Raw genomic sequence first — 21,122 nt, 5'->3', positions numbered from 1 at the left:
ATCATTATACTTGCAAATAAAATCCTATCTAAACTTATTAATAGTTATTATATAATATATATCTAAATATTAATGAAGTCAGAAGTACCCAGATCTTGCAGAACATTCATCCCTGCATTTGTGCATGGCAACTCCCTAGATATCATCATTCCTTTCTTTAACTTTCAGGGGAATTCAGATCATTCCTAACATCAGAGCAGCTCTTACCACTTTCATAGAATCACAGAATGAACTAGGTTGGAAAACACCTTTGAGATCATCAAGTCCAAACTATGACCTAAAACCTCCTCATCAACTAAATCATGGCACTGAGTGCCACATCCAGTCTTTTTTTAAATACCTCCACAAGCTGTAACTCCATCACCACTCTGGGTGGACAATTCCAGTGCACAATCACTCTCTTAGTGAAGAATTTTTTTCCTAATGTCTAGCCTAAACTTCCCCTGGTGCTGCTTAAGACTGTGTCCTCTCATTCTGTCACAACTTGCCTGTCAGAAGAGGCCGACCCTGCCCTGGCTACACCCTCCTTTCAGGCAGCCCCAGCTCTCTCAGCTGGTCTTCATAGGTGTGGCCTCACCAGTGCCCAGTACAGGGGAAGAATGACCTCCTTGCTCCTGCTGGCCACACTATGCCTGATGAAGGCCAGGATGCTGCTGGCCTTCTTGGCTGCCAGGGCACACCGCTGGCTCATGTTCAGCTGGCGGTCGATCCTAAAGAATAACACCAGTCATCTATGGAACTGGTTAAAAACTAGAGTCCTCAGAATATCCACTGTCTAGCTGACAGTCACTATCAATAGAGACATTTTTTTTTCTCTTTTGAAAGACCTTGTAAAAAAATAGTCTCTTTTAGACTGTTTTTACACTGATTTTGTTAATGACTGCCTAGGATGATGTAAGAGAAGCACAAACTGTTGCTCAGGTGAAGTTTAGAGTTGACAAAATGCAGGCTTGGTTTGGAGATGTCACAGAAAGTCAAATGAAAATAAGAAAATAAAAATTTGAACACAAAAGGTGTGTAATCTTTTTGAGATATTCTGATCTGCTCTATGAACAAGAGACTGCAACGCATGACTTTACCTTTGCACTTTGTTGGCTTTTCCTATAGCTCCAAAATTTGATTAGTTCACATAAAACCGAAGAAGTAAAGTTCCAAAAAGGCCAATCATTTCTTGCTTGATTTTGGCAATGTATGCATGAACCATTTCTTTTTGTTCACTGAAGAACATATGGCCTGACCTACAAAACCGCAGTAGTTGACTTGGACATTTTCAAAATTTAATCAGCTCTTTATAACCAGCAGTCATAACCAAGTAATTATTAATGTTACTTGTAGAGCTAAGCCATGAAAAGTGTATTCAATAAAATGTTCTCATTTTATGCAGCTGGGGGGAGGTGAAGAGGAAAGACACCATTTCTTTCTTGTGTGCATGTGTTCCAAAATGGGAAGAGAAAGTGAATTATTATTTTGTACCTCAGAATCACAGTATCATGAAGGTTGGAAAGACTTCCTAGATCATGAATTCCAATAGCTGACCAAACACCACCATGTCAACGAAACTGTAGCACTAAGTATCATGTCCAGTTATTTCTAGACTATTTCTAGGGATGTGTCCACCGCCTCTCTGGGCAGACGATTTCAATGCCTGACCACCCTCCCAGTGAAGTTCTTCTTGCAATTCAACCTGGACCTCCCTTGGCACAGCTTAAGACTGTCCTCTTGTCCTGTCAGTGGTTGCCTGGGAGAAGAGACTGACCCTCACCTGCTTACAACTGTCAGGCAGTCATAGAGAGTGATAAGCTCACCCCTGAGCCTCCTCCTCTCCAGACTAAACACCCACTGCTCCCTCAGCCACTCCTCATAGGACTTACTGTCTAGGCCCTTCACCAGTTTTGTTGTCCTCCTCTGGAAGTGCTCCAGCAAATTATGTCTTACACAATTTGATCTGGTCTACTACAAACTAGCTCCATGCCACCATGCCTATTAGAAAAGTTTGAATGGGTTCTCTCATATTATTATTCTGATTCTGAATGCTTTCTGCAAGTTCCAAATATGAAATCATCAGATTTATACTAATGAAAGTAACTAATGAGAAATCTAATAAATATAATTTTGTGCTTCTCATGTCAGTATAAAAAAGTATTCTACCTAGAGTGTGTCAATATTGCTGGTTGTATGTAGTGATATTTTGCACTGAAAAATAAAGCAGGATGTACAAGAGATTTGTTGCTGCTAATAATTTGTTCTTAAAGGAAATAGAATATAACATAAAAGGTAAATAATAAACTTAAACATAATAAACATAACAAACATAACATAATAAACATAAAATGTAATTAATGAGAGATACTGAAGGCTTTCAAGCATATGTTTTAAGACAGGACTACACCTGTTAGGCCTCTGAGTTTGATTTGTCATTCTTTGGAATGCTGAAAGGACCTCTACCCTCAAGGTCCAGAGAACAGGTCTACTGTCCACTTCCACATTCATGTCCCCTGATTGTGATTGTCCTGTGTTGGATCAACTTGACTTTAGGGTTGTGTTTTATGAAAGTCAGCTCCATCTGTTGCTTGTCAATATCAGCCAAAAAAATCTCTCTGAAATTACCTTATCACTCATTTACATATTTTACGAAGTATTTCTGAATTGAACTTGCTCAGCCTGTCCCAGTCTTGGATTAAACAGTATTCCTTTAGGTGATGAGTGCATTAAAAAGCCTTTAGATTAATTGCCTCACAAAGCCAAAATAGAAAAATAGAAGGTTCAAATATTTTTCCTGTTCCATTATTCTGCCCAAAAGAAGAAAGAAAGAGAAAATCACTGCAGTGGATTGGCTAGTATAGCTGGCAGTAATGGAATATGCAGTTGCAGCTATAACAATTAACCACCTAAAGAGAATCCACAAATAAGTACAACAAATATGGCTGTTTCTCAAATGAGAAGACCCAAATCGTTCCATGGAACCAAAGGCAACCACAAATACACCAAAACCTGATGTACTGTATCTCTGTTGTGATACCAACATCCCAGCCATTGTGGAAAGACCATTTCACCACCATCAACATGCTTCCACCGTAGGGGAATTCACCTTTAAAGAAGCCACCTTAATAGTCACTGCAGAATATTTACTAACCATACTTTATTAATGGTAATATCTAAGAAATCAGTGTAAAAAGAGGATGCAATTGTGAACAGATACTGTATAAAAATAAAGTTAACAAATTGAAAGGGTGTTTTTTTGCCACACACAAAAATTGTTAAAATGGTGAAAACTGAACAAGGTTGGCACAAAGTCTTCATAGTACTAAAAAGTGACTGATTTTTGAGTCACAGAATAAGAAAAGAAAAAATTACAAATAGCATTTTGTCAGAGAATAGAAAATTACATATCTAAGAAACTGTCTCTTCTACCTTAAGACCCGCCAGTACATTTCAGAGCAGCAGTATTTTAAAAAAGTATGTAAAATTAACGGTAACATCTTTAGATCCAAAAAGCATCCACCCAGTAGTTTCAAATGATGTGCTGGTTGAGCACAGGAATCACAAATCGAAATCAAATATGATCATATTCAGTCTGCTTACATGCACAAACTACAGATTAAAACACATAAATATAGGTTGAAATTGGTAACAATTTTCAGAAGGTGCTTCATGACTAATGAGCAAAATTTCAGTCCAGTATCTTCTAGCTCAGTTATTGGGTGAGTATATCAAATATAAAAATTGAACAGAATTTCAAGAGTACCCTGAGAAAAGTAATTTTTTAAGCATTCTGGTCTGCTTTGTAAAAAAAAAAAAAGTTTTATTATTCTAGTTTTTTTTCCTAGGTCCCTCATCAGAGGTCCTAGACAGATCCTCCTAGAAAATCCTTCCATGAACTGATGACTGGGTAACAAATAATGGTCCAATAACATGCTTTTGCAATGGATGAAGGACTGTGGAATCCCTCAGGGATATGTGCTATAGCATGAGCTGTTAGGCAAATGCACAGATGAGCAAGATAAAGGGCCAACCATGAGCTAACCAAGTTTGCTAATGAAAAAGCTTATGAGTGGTGCATTGAAACCATCTGGGAAAGCACTCAAATTTTTGATGGACTAAAATTTGAGTTCTGTAAAAAAAAAAAAAAAATAATGCCTATGGGAAGCTGAAATTAATTATATATGCTATTTGCATACAAAAGTGTTGTCCACATTAGCTTTTACTATTCAAAATGGGTATAGGGTTGTTTTAGATATTCCTCAGAAAATACCAGCTCATTGTGAAGCATCAGTTAAAATCATCAATAGAATTTTGTGAAAGGAAGAAAAAAGGAGAGATAAGTACACAGCCAGGTAGAATCCATTTATCCTGATTATTATGTGTATAGAATCATAAAACTATTAAGGTTGGAAAAGACCTCTAAGATCATCCAGTCCAACCACTAACTTGATGCTGACAAGTTCACCACTATTCCATCATCTCAAAGCACCACATCTACTCAGTTTTTGAACACTTCCAGGGTTAGTAATTCTACTGCTTGCTTGGGCAGCCTGTTTGAATGCTTAATCAGCCTTTTGGTGATGAAATTTTTTCTGGTATTCAATCTAAAGCTCCTCTGGCACAATTTTAGGCCATTTCTTTTATTCTATTACTTGTTACCTAGGAGAAGATACTGACACCCATCTCGTTACAACTTCCTTTCATGTAATTGTAGAGTGTAAGTTCAGTCTTTTTCAGCATATATATTTATGTACAGTTACCTATTTATAAAAAATAGATACTAAAAATTTTATTACATTTTATTAAACTATGGATCTATTTATAGGAAATTTATTCTTTCAAAATATATATATCTATGTAATTAAACACTAGCCACAAATTGTATGTTTATGTGTATTTTTAAAAATTATGACTGTATAATCACAGTGAAACCAGGAAAAGAACAGAGAATGGAAAAAAGGATAAACTTTTTATGGATTATTTTTGATAAAAAAAGTAAACAGAGTAAGACATTGGAAGAGCACTGATCTGTTGGAGTGAGTCTAGAGGAGGTACATGAAGATGACCAGTGGGCTGGAGCACCTTTCTTATGAGAAAAAGCTAAGACTGATGCTTAAAGAATTTTGTCTTTTTTCTTTTATATATTCTTCGTATTCTTTACACACATACTTGTAGTTTTGTAGCTTATTATTGCAGTTTAGCTTCAGTATTTTCCGAGGCAGAAAGACAAAGCCTCCACCCTATCTTGGCTCTTTCTGGGAACCAAGGCTAAAAACCAGTTCTTTGAGACACATTTTTATCAACAAAGTTCAGGCCTATTGGAGGGGGGAGGATTTACAAGGGGATTGGAGTAGGGGATGAATTGCTTCACCACTTGTGCTCCTAATTTGTGATGTTTGTCAAATACGCTAATTTTCTAGATTTGTAAATCTGTATTCACCTTGTGTGGGTGGGCTTTTGTGGATATTTTCCATATTTACCCCTGAAGGCCTCCAATAAAGACCAGCCTTCATATTATCTCCTGTACTAATATTATCATTAAAGTGTGTGTTGTTTCATTTTTAGGTTCTTAAGGCATCAAGACAGTAGGGGTAGTTCAGCCTGGGGAATTTACTCCAAGTACATCTTACAGCAGCCATTCAGTACCTAAAGGAGGCTACAAGAGAGCTAGAGAGAGGCTTTTGAAAAGGGCATGTAGAGACAGGATGAAGGATAATTGTTTTAATCTGGAAGAGGGTAGATTTAGTTTAGATATTAGGAAGAAATTATTTTGTGTATGCTTGGACACTGTAAAGTATTGTCCAGAGAGATTGTGAATGCTCCATCCTTGGAAATATTCAAGACCAGGCTAGATATAGCTTTCAGTAAGTTGACCTAGTAGAAGTTATCTCTAGCCATGACAGCAGAGTTGGAACTAGAGAATCCTTGAAGCTTATAACCCAAACCATCATTTGAGTCTATTTTGATACTAGGAAAGAGGCAAATGATGATGAGATTTATCAAATGCAGAAGTAAGGGAGAAAGGAGCTAGACAGTAGTAATAATGTCCTGTTTCTCAGGGTGGGAAAACCAGAAGGAATCAGTGAAAGTATTGCATCAATTTGCATTGTTTGAACAATGAGATGCATTTCTTATTTTACACAGTGTATCATTCATTATAGAAATCTTTGCATGGCCTAAAGGTGAAATGTATTGATTAGGAGAATGATCATGTTCTACATATTATTAATTAAAATAATTTATATTGAACAGAACAAAAATATATGAAATAAGAACTGTACATTGTTTTGAAAAGGTCTAGTTCATGGTTTTCCATACATTTCACCTTGTTTGCCAAAATAGGACTGACTTGGTTTGAAAACACAGATGTCTGCTAGGGAAGGTAGGAGCCTCCCTTGAAATGGAAAATGTAAACCCCCTCCTTCCAAATTATTATAATTTTGAAATTAAGGGGCTCTCAGGAAAAAATATGGGATATAACATTTCATATAAATATATGGGAATAACATTTCTTTACTAGTGTATAATTAAAAAAAACCCAACAAAATACAACTTAATAGGAAAATTAAAATAAAATACCATAGTACAAAAGCCACTGTCAGAGTCAGAATACAACCTGACACCCTGTTGGTCAGGGTGTTGTTAGCAGTCTGATTAAATGGTGGCTGCAGCCCTCCTGGAGTGACAGATGTGGTTCTGTTGAAGCAGTGATCCTGTAGAAGGGTGTAATTTTCCTCTGAAGGTCCAGTGATGGTGTAGAACAGTCTGATCTTCTGGGAATCCAGTGGAAAAAGGCTGACTGTGATGCTCTAGTCTCAGATTATATCCAGGTAGGAATACTTGGCTCCTCCCCCTGGGTGGAGCATCTCACAATGGGATGATGTAATTTTATCAGCCATGCAGTGAGACTCACTGGCCCATTAACAGGAGATATCCCCCTGGAGGGAGGAGGGGTTGTGGAAGAGATAAAGAACACTGCCCCACCTGGTTTTAACAGCTGATTATAGAATTTACAGTTTTGGTTACATCTTGCATTGCAACCTAACACAAGGACAAAAAAAGAATTTTCTTGACCTTATCAAAGGATCTAGTCAAGATAATTAATGATTGCATCTCTTTTCAGGTGGGTCATTACTTGTGAGTTTGACCAATAAATTATTACAAAAATGGTGTGTTTTTTAGATATCAGGAAATTAGATTGGGTGGTTTTTATTACTATTACTAGGAAAAGAAGTATTGAATGCAAACATAGGTTGATAAAAGTCATTGATACAGACATGCTTCCAGCTAAATCCAATGTGCAGTGTGCCACCATGATGTCAGGAAGACAAGTATCTCAAGACGTTCTGTTGCTTTACAACAAATTGACAATATTCCATTGATCTCTTCTAGATGAAGCAAAGTCTTCCAGTGAGTTGATCTTGCTTGCACAAAAGCTGAATCAGACAAACTAAACTTTCAGTGTTATTATTTCTGTGCACTCAATATTAATTCTATCTTATCTGTTTCCAGGAGCGCTACCTTAACCCCAAGCTGTCAGTGCTTCCAAGATTCTTCACTACTTCCCACCTGATAGGAAGCCTTCTCCTGAATATGAGTTATAATCTGTTTGGAAACTTCTGCCAGTATCAGAACTGAATTGCGCAGAAGAACCTTACTGTCTTCACTCCAAGTCCTAATATGATAATACCTCAAATATCCAGCAATATGTGAACCATAAACGGTAGTTCTTTGCTGCTAGAGAAAATTTGCATCATTTGGCTACTGCCTAAAAGCAAGTACTGAAATAATTTATTTCATGCCACAAAGTAAATCACTGTGTGCGCCTTGTTCAAAGTAACATTTAATCCAACCCTGGTCCTAGACTGACAAGGCCCATCAACCTCTCTGCCAGCTGGCTGCCTGTACTTGTATTATCTTCTGCATGCCGTTGCAAGTCCCAGGAAGTCTAGACTAAGTCCCAACCTTATTTTCTTTTGCTAACCTGGACTGTTATCAAATGTATTTATCTCATCAGCACTTTCTGCCAGTGCTAGATTGCAGCTGGTCCAACAGTTGTCTGGCTCTAGAGTTCTGTGTAATTCAGCATCCACTTTTGAGATTCCTTTTATGACTTTTTGGACAATTGGTAGCCAAAACCCTAATTTCAGCAGTAACTCTGCCCCAGTGAACCCAGTTCACACAATTTCTAAATCAGCCAGCAGCACACCCCAGCCACCAGAACAAAAAGAAAGCACCAGACAATCTCTCCTGGCAGTAGCCCTTAGCTAAGGCTTGTCAGCCCTAGCATTACAAAAAGAACATCAATACAATGCAATCCTAATCCAAACACCTCTAAAAGTCTCCAGACAAACACTTGTGCAATCCAACTTTATGCATCCCTCACGCAAGGGGCTTGGTCTGGGCAGGCACTATGAATGAACCCTCATCAATACCAGGGATTTAAAACCAACATAAACATAGTCTAGTCTAGATCTAGGCCTACAATTTCTCCTCTAAACCAAACCCAAGCCTAGATAATAATAACCTTCACTAGAGCTTGTTTTTGGTCTAGACCACTGGTCTTTGCTGGCTCACACCTCAGCCACAGGGTTAGGGCCTTAGCTGAGCAACAATCAGCCCGTGAAGCAGACCCTAACAGACTGTGCTTTCCCAACCTCACTCTTCACTGGCAGTCCCTTCTGGTTGTTCCCATAAGTCTGCCACTAATGTATTTCATATTTACAGTCATCTAGTGATGACTGTTCTCATTATACGGTCATCTGCAGACCCCATTGGACAGTACTGCTTCATCCTGTTCAAAAGAGAGCAGATGCATGACATGACCTGAGTACCCCAAGATCCTTCTCAACAGAGGAGATGTTTTAGCACAGACAAGTGAACAAACATGATGCAACAGAGTAGGTCAGGGGCAGCTCTGCCATAAAGGGCATGTCCTCCTGTGTGATATTACTACTCTTATCTCTAGACCACAGAAACAGACAGATTTCCAAATGGAAATGGAAATTTCTTCAGCATTGTATCAAACATGACACATTTTTCTTACAGGAAAGAGGCATTTCTATTCATGTGAATCAGAATTTTGTTCTGAAAACATTAAAACAGGGAAATCATCAGAACTTAGGAAAAGCAATTGTAGTGGGATTTAAGTTCACTGTATCCTGGCATATTTTCTAGGTATTTTGCTTTTCAAAAGTTGGAGTTGACAGTGGAGACTTAGAATTCTCAAATGATCAATATAAAAAATAAGAACATGAAAAATTTTGCTCTTTCTTGAGGTCTGTGGTATCACCTTTTTCTTTTAAATTCAGCTGTTTTACAGAAATATTTTCACTATTTACACCTCTTGTGAAAAGACTGCCAGGAGCTTTGCACATGAGGAATGTAGCATCGTCTATTACACAGTAAAGAAATTACACAGTAATTATACATCTCAGCTCCTCCAGGAACAGCATGAGGTTTCTTCTTGCAATTTTAAAGCACTCTGGGTTACCAAAAAAGAAAGTTAAGTGTCAACTGACACTGAGTTTCTAATTCTGAATTATATCCAGGTGTCTAACTAGACCTGTCTGAATAAGAGCATTCAGAGTCAAGTGAAAAGGATTACAAGAATAATTCTGGAGACAATGATTCTAAAATTATTTCTGCCACTGATCCATTTAAATCTCTTCACATAAAAATCTGCCCAGGAAAATAAATCCTGACACCCAAAGAGATCCCACTTCATAAGGAAAGCTTACTAACACCACTGAGAAATATTTTTTTTCTGAAAAATCTGATTTTTTTAAAGAGAAGTACTTTACCTTCAAAGCCTGAATGGAAAATCGTCATGAATAAAAAAAGTATGAAAAGAATTTCCAAGTCTGATATGAGAGGTAGCAATTTGAATTTCATGCATCTGTACACACATCTGTGCATGCTTATATCTGGTGAAATCTAACAAAATAAATATCCAGAAGAAAAAAACCCAGCTTGTTAGAGAAACAATTTAATAGTGTAGAATAATATCTGTGTTGCATGAACTAATAGCTGAAGTATCTTCTAAAGCTGTTGATTAAAAAACTAACTGTGATTCAAGAGAACAGAATTTTTTAATGCCTAATCCAATGCAAAATTTAATTCTAACCTTAGAAAAGATCCTACAAGCATGAATAGTTGATTGGGGGATTTTGGTGTATTTTTCTATATCCACAAAAGACAACAGATTTAACACCAACAGATTTAACACACTTTCAAAGATACAAACTCATAGCAGAACTCAAAATAATTTCATCTCAATTCAGCAGCGTCTGTCCTGCCCATGCCTACCCAACTTGTACATTCATATTGGTTGGACTGTCATAGTTTAAACATGGGTCTCCTTTGATTGAACCAGCCCTCCTTACCTTGCTTTGATATAGAAGAAGCACTAAGGGATAAAGATATTTTCCTGTCATAAATGACAACAGTGGAAATATAAGGAAAATAGTACAACCCTCTTGTTACCTTTTCAGGGCAATACCACAAATATATTATAACTAGACTGCCAGGAATTCACAGATATCAGAAATAAAACAAAGTGAGAAGTACTGTTTACATTGCACTGATGTTTGCCATCTCTGTATCATCTGTAAAGGAGGTAAATGAGTTTCAGATATTTTGAATTGAACAGTATCCATTTTTGTAAGGCATTTTTGTTCTGCCATTTAAAAAGGAAGGAACATATTCTTTAGTTCAGGCTTCTCCTTGTGAATGAGCTCTGAAAATTTCAATTTGCTTTTTCAGCTGCTAACATACCATGATGGGCAGGGGACAGTCTACAGGACTGTGCTATTTCCTGAGATAACCCATTCCAGCCCAGCTCAGCTTAACCCAGGACAATCACTTGGACATTTTCCAATTCACTGTTCAAACCGCTATCTGCCATTAGCTCAAGGTTAAAGCAAATGTCATCTACCTCTGGGGCTCATAATGAAAAGTTTACATAGTCCTGGACATGATACAGGTTTTGCAGTTTTACAGCTGAAATCCTTCAGGTTCCTTGGACCTACTGGAAAAGGATTTATTTTATTGCAACTCCCAAATGTTCATTTTTGTATGTTTGTTTTCCCAGAGAATTGTGAATTGCTTCCAGCAATGTGTTTTATATTACCTGGAAGAATAGAAATGCTCTAATGGGAAGAAACAATTTTCCTCTTATTGCCAGTGAAAGAAAATGCAGAACTTGAAAATGATGCCATGACTTCTCAAGCAAAGTTATCCCATTTATTTTAGAGCTTAGAGAATTTACTTTTCACTCTCTTACAGTCTTCTGTGCAACTACACTAGTATACACCCAACAAATTATGGGCCAAAAATATATCTTTTTACTTATCACAGACAAAGAAAACTGCATGTCATTGATTTATAAGTACCTCAGTAGTGCATATAGAAAGTAATCTGTCTTTTCTTGAAATGAGTTCATTTTTTCTTTTTAGGGGCATATATTGGCTATGCCTTTTTTGACATAAATGCAGTCTCTCTCTCCTGAGGAGTTTTCAGTGAGGCTTTCATCAAATACACAACCATAAAGAATTCCATCTAGAGTTCAAGATATAGCCTGGATTAGGCTTTGTGATAAACATCTAGTGGAAAATTAAGATCTAGAAAAATCTCTTTCATCTTCCTAATACATCTTGTCTTATTTTGTGTTGCTTTAAGATGTCAGTGACCAATGACCCTCACCTTGATAGTAAAGTCTGCAGTGAGAGGCCCAGATATTCTTAAGATCTCCTTGTCAGGAAACTTCTGGAAGTCAATGCTAGAATTTTCTACAAGGAAGGAGCCAGTGGTGCTGAGGCTGTTTTCACTCTTCACACCTTGGAGAGTCTTAGTTTCCAAATCTGACAAATAGAAAAAAATTGTCAGGAAACCAGAGCATAGCAATTTGAAGAGTGAGAAGAAAAAAAAACCCAGCACAAATTAGTAATATTGCAAGCCTTTTCCCATAGTTATTCACATTTCCACATGTTCCTTTTCTTTTTTCTCTTCCATCTGCTTTTTGTCTCTGTTCAACCCTTCGATTTCTAGCTCACATTCCCCTCCTCACCCATATGTCATGTTTTTACTCTCTTTCAGACATACTAATGCATTCCTTGTTAGGCATATTTGCCGTTGTTTCACTCTCAGTAAGTCACGCTCCTGTGTGGAGTGTGACCTCGGACCTTGGCCCATGAGCATTGCTAAGTTGCTGTACCCTCCTTCAGTTCAAAGGTGGGTCACTAACCACATGTTGTTGTGGTAGACAATTAACTGAAAGCAGGATATCCAGGAAAGAAAGACCAGTAAGAGAGCAATCCCATTTCCTCTCCAGAAGCAGTCTGACCCATCCCAGTGGAGAAGAAGAGGAAAGTGGGTGCTGAATCCTCCTGAGTTCTCCATCTGGCTCTCTGTATTCACAGTTCCCCAAAAGTGGTCATTAATTCAGGTTCTGTTTTGTAGTAGCTACTTCTGATTTTCATATTGAAAATAATGATAATTTCTTAAATAGAAGTCAGCAGTCAGAAATTAGGTCTGTTTCATCATTCAGCTATAGCCTCCCTACCACGTCCAGATTGTGCTTTACAGGACATTCACCAGTAAGCTATTTCTGGTAGCTATTTAAAAATGACAGAGAAATTTATAATGAAAGATTGCAAAGCTGCAAGTCTTTCACATGTATGTATGAATATGGGCACAAAACCTGCAACATGGTGAGGCAGCTAAGACGTACTATTCATCTATGATGGAGATATATTTTCAAAGACAACAAAAAGAAAAAACCTATTTATTTGCATATATTAAGTTGCTAACTGGCGAACAAAAATGTAATTGCAGTAATTAGACTGCTTTTCATGATGGATTAAGGGAATTAATTAATGAAGGAAATTGCTGAGGCAGTACACTAAGAATTTGCACTGTAATGATGAATTCCTTGGTATTCAATGAGACCAGTCTCTTCCTTTGTGCTGCACTTGGCCATCTATTTGTTTTTGGACAAGGCTGCATGCATCAGGAATAAAGATGGTTTTAAGACTTGCATATATATAATCAGCCTCCTGTTGACTTCTCCCACAACCAAAGTTCACAGGGCAAAACACTCCCTCCCCCTGCAACTGGCTGTAGTTCATACATATATAAAATCCATTGATGGGTGAACAGAAAGATTCATAGAGACATCTGAAACAAGAAGGGGATATATTTGGACTTATTCATGTTTACACAGTGCAGTTAATCTAAATCTCAACTGGTGACTGAAGCAGACCTTGCTGATTAAAATCTTTTTGTCATGAAATATGATATGGCCTGAGTGAAGCTTTAGATCCATCTCTCAGCTAAAATCTCATTTCTCTCTGAGCTGTCTTATAGCTCAATTTCTCTGAAACGATAATAAAAGTACGAAATTTTCTACCTTGGAAAAGAACATCTATATTGGAAAAGAAGACAGGAGAGAAAGGAAGAGTGCATGTCACGTACTGGTAAAGTAATATCAGCCATACTGGAGCAGCTCAGGAATACCCAAAGGGACACTTAAAACTGAAGTACAGGCAGCACTTGAACTTTTAACAAAAACATAATATATTTTTTCTTGGTTTATAACCTATAATTTGCAGGCCTTTATCCACAGCTTTAAATCTGAAGAACCCACTGCTTTCTCAACACAAGTAGGATGCTACAGTACAGGACTAGTAAGCCAATCTTTATTTTGATACCCTGCATAACATTTTTGGGTAAAAGAAAATATAAAGACAGTGAAACAATTTGGTATTTCACATCTTTGCTGTCACTCATGTTTGTACCTACACTGACAAACACAGAAGACATAAATGGTCTGTGCATAGAAAATTCCTAAAGACTTTTTGAAAATGAGAAGGGTAGCCCGACTTAACTTACAATAATTTGTGCTACTGAGCAGTCAAGCAGTACAGTTTGGGGTTTTATTCTGACAGTAAACTGTATTTACTAAGACTCTAATGTTCATTCACTGCTGATGAAAAAGGAAGCAGCTTGTGAGCAGCTACTGCTCACAAGATGAGAGAGAGGGGTGCCAGGAATTTCTACTCATGAAATAAATGGATTTGCCTTCAGCTCTAGCAGAGTGTTCTCAAATCCCGAGATTCCTCCCAGAAAAGAAGGATGTGCAGCTGCTGGAATACACAGATGAAGCAGGAAAGTGTTATAGCTACCAAGTCATGGGCTAGCAGAACTCAGTGGTCTTGGAGCAATTATCACTACTAAAGAACAAGGTTTAATTTTTGTATGCGGTTTTGGGTCTTTAGAGTGTGATTTCGTATGTGTATCTAGGGGAGAGAGAAAGATCATAACAGAAATATGTTTAAGTCATGAGCAGCTTGATGGTTGAGCTGAACTGCAGGGAAGCTTTTACTTTACTGTTCTCAATATTTCTTCAGTCAGTGGTACATATTTTATTAATTTCAAACAAAAGCACCTGACATCAAGTAAGCCAGCCAAAGCATAAGCAAACAGAAATTACTGAAAAATTATGGAGGGGAAAAGAACTCTGCACTGTTGGCCAAGGTCTGCTTCGAAAAGAGTGTACCACTAAGGTAACTGGGTCTGAGGAAAACTTCTGAGAGCAGGACCCATCTGTGTGTTGAAATCAGCGATTTGAGAGAAGGGAACCAGACACCACAGTGTAAACAGAACACTGCAGGTTACCAAGGCTCTCTTAAACAAGTGTACACTAACTTCTTCTACTTACATAAATGATCAGGTCCTTTCAGCACGAGGCGAACTTGTCGGCTTCCATAGGGAATAGCAACCACTGTATCATCCACTGTGCAAAGGCAAAAATGCATGGAGTAAATAAGTAAGGAAATTTCCATCTGTTTTCAAACAAGCTTTGAAAGAGATTTACAAGGCAGTCAAAAGAAAAACCTTAAGACCACTTGAAAATGCCAAGAATTATTATTAAAAATCTGAAAAAAGAACTTGTTAAATGTAGTAAGAACCTTCTGCTTAGAAGAATCCAAACCTGCTGATTTTATTTATCCCCAACTCCTTCACAGCCATTTATGGTTTTCACAAATGACTAATAAGTTTCTATTTCATCACAACTCCACTTAAAACTCTCAAGTATTTTGAATTGGTGTCTGTGGCGAAGTAGAGAAGTGTAAGCTTATTCTGATGTTTAACCAGAATAACTTCCCCGTCTTTCACTTGACTTTTCCCCTACTTAAGCCCCACAGCTTCTCCATGATCCTGTCCATGCTATGTGGTCTCCTACTGCTCTCAGCTATGTCATGCCTTTCACACCTCTTATTTTAATGACCATAAGTGCTATAATTCTGCTTCCCTTTCTACACTGCTAGCAGAAAGCCCCTGGAAAAGCAGAAGCCCATTAGACTGTCATGTAAAGAGGTTTTTCAGCAGGATATTTCACCTACAAAGCCCTTGGGTGCTTTGCCAACTACATTTAAACCTAGGTTTGAATTAACATGTAGGTCACATGCAGTTGTGAAAGTTAGTTAGGTCAGCGTTTCTAATGAGGCAACATTAGAGGCAGCAACCTCAGTAATGTTCTGAAGGGAGGCAGAAAGACACAGAAAGATGATATAAAATGCTATACCTGGGTTATGAAGTGGCATGCCCAGAAAATGCTGACCTGGACTAATCAGCACATTTCATTCACCTTTCCCTGTCCTTTCTGCTTCCTTCCCATATAACTGGAAATCAGGAAAGAAAAAGTATGCATGGCTAAAAGGATTTTTCTGGGGAATGAGAAGGTGGTAGACATGAGAGGAACAAAATCTCTTATGCTATTTATTCATTAGAACTGCTCACATTTATGTCATGAAATGCCTTCTAGCAGGATCTACAGCTCTGCTCTCAAAATAATGTTTTACTTTGTCAGGTGATGCTAACTCAGACAATAAAAGCATTTTATCTTTCATTCAAACATATGAGTTGATGTCTTACACTTGCGACTGGACCAAAATGGGAAAACTGTTGGAATCCAGCTGAATTAGGATTCTCACTTACTAGTGAAATAGTTGATGTTGTCATTTTATATCAAAGTGAAGAATCAACACTCACTCTTAACAAGAGAAGAAACACTACCAGAAACAGGAACTTTTAAGCCATACATTAATTCATCCAATACATTCATTCATCCAAAATCATAATATCTCAAAAACTGTGAACTAAAATCCTTTTAAATTTTAAATTCTGTAGTGCATCACAGGAATTATTGACACTTATATTTCAGAGCTTTATGGGATGAATTACTCATACTTTTGTAGCCTCTTACTATCCCAGAAGTGAGGTGGAGATGTAAGCAGTCTTTCTAAGTGTCACTTCAAATTTTTGGGCACTTCTGAACCATGTCCCATTTTCAAGTTCTGATTTGATATATTTTCTCAAACAATCCGAAAGTTCATTGTGTAAGTCTTTCATAACACTGGGCTTAAACTCAACACACATTTTGCTCATGCACATCTCTGATACCACACTAATTAGTAAAGCTAGGAATCTTTCCTATCTATACATAATTAAAATTTTTCTATTTGGAAAGACAAATATTCAATTTCTCAGAAATTAATTAAATACTGATATTCAAATACTTCTTTCTTAGTACCATTCTGGCATTCAGATTCAAGATACCCAGTTGGATAAATTATTTTATCCATTTTGGGGAACAAAATACATGAGCATGACATACCATTTTCCCCTATAACATTTTTCTGAGTTTGTAAAAACAATAATTTCAATTAAAAAAACCACAACAATATTAATGAACTTTTTACAATTATTTAAAGACAGTCCCATGCCATTATTATATCTGATTGTCTCTCAGCCCACTGACATGTCACAGAAAACCCAGACAGTATAAAGACCATGTGAGCTTACATTCTCAGCATGCATCTTTTGCCCCAGGGTATTGCTAGGACTATATTTCACCTGATCTTGTAGTTGCTCTCCATTTGAAATCCTAGCACGCTTTATGTGAAAGGCAAAGCTCAGTGGGATTTATGCTTATCACAGTGCTTCCTGCTTTCACAAAGCAGAAGCAATGGGGACTGAAGGATAATTTCCTGAGGTTAACAGTGATAAGGGGGAGACATTTCCTGTGAAGAGATGAGAAAGTAAGCAGGCTAACATTTAGTCACAGCTCTCTCCAACAGCAAGCAGTGAGACAGATTGTTGAGCAGTTGTGTGGAAAAGATACAAAATGCTTTAACAGGTGGTTGGTTTCCTCTGGAGACCATGCATAGGGAAGCAGAGGAAAGTCCCAGGCCAGTGTCTCAGTTCTCAGAAGAACATGCAAGGTTTTAGGCAAAAGTTAAATGTCATGTACATATATCAGATTCCCATGAGGGAGAAGTTTCTCTAGATTTTGATTTTTAATTTGGATTTTGTCCAGTTTGTCAGTTCTCATGAGGAAAAATGGAGTTCTTTCTACCTCCTGATTATTACTGATATTCAGTGGAAATCTGGAACCACATTTATTTTTGACAGCCATAACAAGAGTAATTAGGTGAATATCTAGACAGCACTATAATTTCTACAAACCGCTTTTTAAACTAATCTACTTAGATAGTAGATGTCAGTCCTGTTTTAGAGAAATACCAGCTTTGCACTAGGTGATCAGCAGAATGCACTCAGAACTTACAGGACTAATTCCCTAGCTTCTTGGTAAATACAGAGAAGCCTACTTAAATGCAGCTTATTTTCAAAGGAAGGACATACAATGTTCCCTAAAGAAGATATTAAATAAAAAGAGAAAGATTATTGCATTTTCTGCAGACTTCTAAGAACTATCCAAGCCACCTAATATAAAAAAAATATTTCAGGAATGAATGTAGCTTTTTTTTATTATTAGTCTTACAAAAGTATAGACACAGGTGCTTTCTTTTTCATAGTAATGCAGGTGAGAATTCAGTATCATACAACATCCTGCCCTACTATGTTTCTGTCTCTGAGGCCACTGGGACATGTATACAACCCCTATAAACAATGAAGAAGCTGTTTCTGTAGGAAATGCTAAGTGTTTAAAAGCTCTATGAATTTCTTTCTCTTATGCCTTTGCATGATATAAGCAACAGGGGGAAGGGAGCCAGATGCAAGCACCAAGAGAAAACTACTTTGGTACAATGAGTTAAAGACTGCGTTTGGAATGATTGTGAGATATAAACAACTTCAACTCTGGAGTAAAGGTCAACTGTCCAAACCCTAGAACTGTCCTCAAGACTGAATGCTGTTCTTAGGGAAACAAAAATCCTGAGTGAGGCCAAGGAACACCTCTGCTGATGTCTAGTCACTGATGTACATTTCTCCACTGCCTGCGTGGCAGTCTGGCTTTTAATCCCTTGTTCAGACCACAGATAAAGTAGACATAATTCTAGAAAACCAGCATTATTTTATAAAGATAACTTGAAATTTAGCTACCAACCAGTGAATCCAGTCATTTAAATGACTGGATAAATAAAATGAATCAGGCCCTGATCCCAGATTTGCTTGTGTATTTATGTTTATAGAGACAAATAAGCAAGATGCTGACACAGAGAAAGTGCCAGCAGTGCTGGGGAAGATAAGTGCAGAAAATGAAGACAATATATTTTTGAAAGAATTCCAGCATTTTAAATCTCAAATTTTCACAACATTTACATAAATCATTTTGATGCCAACCTCAGCCTGCAGAAAAAGCATTCATATTAATTCACAAATATGAAGGGGATTCATAATTGTGTCTTTATGATTTTAAACAACCCAATTAAAAAACCCCAAACTTTTCATCTATTCAAAGTTCATAGTGTTACATAAAAATGTGTATGTTTACAGCAGGGAAGGGAATAATGCCACATGGTTTATACAGACTGCACACAAAATCTACAGTTTTCCCTGCTCTGCGTAACAATTCTATACAAATGTGTCTGAAAAATCCATTCTCTAATATTTTTTTCCCATTTGTCTCAGTCTAGGATTGTGCTCTCAGCCATCTGCTCTATCACCAATGTAACATTCTTTATATTTAATAGGAAACCATTGGGAGTAGGTACTGTGTTTTACTAACATTTTAGTACTGTGCATAATATATGAGTGCTTTTATCCTCAGTAGAGAAGAGATGAGCACCTTTTTACCACAAAGCAACTAAGAAAAAATTAACTGCTCCTACAGGAAAAGACATTTGACAAAATAGCTCACAAACATTATTATGTCTCAAGTGGCCTGGAGATTTCCAAATCTGTTCCTCCCCATTGCAGAAAACTTCACAAGGAGGTAAAATTCCATTCCTTTATCTTTGTGAATTATTTCCTTTGTCCTCTAATGTACACTTCTGCTTCAGCAATAGAACTCTTATGACGATTATTCCTTTCTTTCCTTCATAAAAAATAGTCCCCTCCCCTCCCCTCCCCTGCCCTCCTGTTTTCTCCTACTCTTCCTCTCAGCAGACAAGGAGCCACAGCTGCACTGTTATCAGCTGCTCTGTATGCCGTGCTGTGCTCCATACCAACACAGTTATTCTTTGACAGAGACAAATTTTTGTAAAAAGCAGCTCTCCCTGTTATTGAGCCCAGAAGTACACAGCCACTGTCTTCAACAGATACTACACTGCTATTTGAATCTTTTAAGTCCTGTGCTATTCACCAATTGCAAAGTTGCTCCAGAATAGGAGAGCTGCTCTGATTAAACTCTAAGGCTGGGGGCAGGTTTTCAGGCTAGCACATGTGATTCCTTAGGTATGTCTACATAGGCATGAAAATTCACCTGCTTTTTAATCCTTCTTCAAACTGACCAGACACACCCTATCTCTCACCCCAAAAGTTTTATAGTTCCATCTGTGGTGCTGTAAACAGACTGAAAAAAACCTGTCTGTGGTTCAGGATAAATAAACTAACCTCCACACTGGAGGACACTAAAGCTGCCTTACCACTCTGGGTAAAAGCTGGGTCAGCATGCAGGAAACGCCGTATTTTTCTCTCTTGCCTGTGTAGGCACTTTCTGACAACTTAGATTCCTCAGTTCTCGGTAGAACTGAGTGACAGCGCTGAGCATGCAGGCATGCTAAATAGGCCTTGGAGGAAGCACTCTGCCAGGCTGGCACCACCATCCCCTCAGGGTTTCCCTCTGTTTTAGAGCAGCATCAACCATTCTGTTCAGAGCAGTGTGCGCTAAGCCCTATGCATAGTCAGCTAATACAGTCAGAGGAGTGTTGGAAGAGCTTACTCTCCTGCTCTTCACAAGCAACTAGCTAGCTGAGATGGGGAATATGCTGATGACATCTTTCCACAAGCCTCTGTCCACCCTCCAACCTGACCAAGAGTCTGAGCAAGGCTGCTTTAACCCAAGAGGTGAGCACCTGTGGGGGCAACTAGACTGACCACAATTATTCAGGTACCTGAGAAACAGTGGGGTGAAATCTAGCTTGCAAGAAATGAAAACTTCTCTAAAAGGGGAGGGTGGCACTTTACCAGAAGGAACAGCTTACATTTACTTGCAGAGAGCTGGGACTTATACTGGCCTCGAACTAGCCGGCAGGTGGACCCATCTCCATTGCAGACCCCACAGTTATCTTCCTTGACAGCACTTCCCAGCTGGTGGTCACAGCCAACAATCTGGCAAAAAAGAAAGATGTGCAGTTCAACATGAGCACTTACCAATCTGCTCAATCCATCTCTGAAACTAATTACTCTCAATTTCTCTCTTAGAATCTCTAGAGGGCCATAAAGTACCTTAGCAATGAAAGAGGCTGAGCAAATCTGGCTAGGAGTGTGCACTGAAGTCAGGCGAGAGATAGTGAACAGGTTAGTACTCAATGGCTTTTGCAATCCAGAGGAAGAAAAGAGCATTGTTGGAGATTGTTATTTTAGGGCATTGGGAACATTACTTGGTCAGTGTCCTATCAGAAATTTTACTTCTTAGAGTTTCACAAATCAAAATGCCTAAAACAGATAAAAAGACAGATAGGAAGCAGACACATAGATAAAAGTAAAGACCAGCATGGATCAATAGTAACGTGGCTCTGAAATTTTACCTTCTATGTAGCTGGGGAAGCCATGTGGTTTTAATTATGTTTGACAATAATCCCATTCCACACTGTCAATGCCTGTGTTCAGACATTGTAAAAGATCTGATAAAGAAAGCGGAAATGATTGCAACAAAAGATTGAGAGTCATTGCAT

General features: G+C 37.9%; 1 protein-coding gene across 2 annotated transcripts in view; it reads right to left on the bottom strand.

The window, feature by feature from the left end:
- ADAMTSL1 (ADAMTS like 1) overlaps positions 1-21,122 on the bottom strand; it is a 387,761-nt gene that overhangs the window by 105,602 nt on the left and 261,037 nt on the right. For both annotated transcript variants that reach the window (XM_015614942.3, XM_015614944.3), the window contains 3 exons: positions 20,430-20,556; positions 14,702-14,776; positions 11,686-11,843 (listed from right to left, as the gene is read on the bottom strand). In XM_015614942.3, coding sequence (XP_015470428.1) covers positions 11,686-11,843; positions 14,702-14,776; positions 20,430-20,556 — 360 coding nt within the window. The remainder of the gene's footprint in view (positions 1-11,685; positions 11,844-14,701; positions 14,777-20,429; positions 20,557-21,122) is intronic.

The sequence above is a fragment of the Parus major genome, chromosome Z, assembly GCF_001522545.3.
Source record: "Parus major isolate Abel chromosome Z, Parus_major1.1, whole genome shotgun sequence".
In the NCBI taxonomy this organism is placed as follows: domain Eukaryota; kingdom Metazoa; phylum Chordata; class Aves; order Passeriformes; family Paridae; genus Parus; species Parus major.
This window is presented reverse-complemented; position numbering and strand designations above follow the sequence as displayed.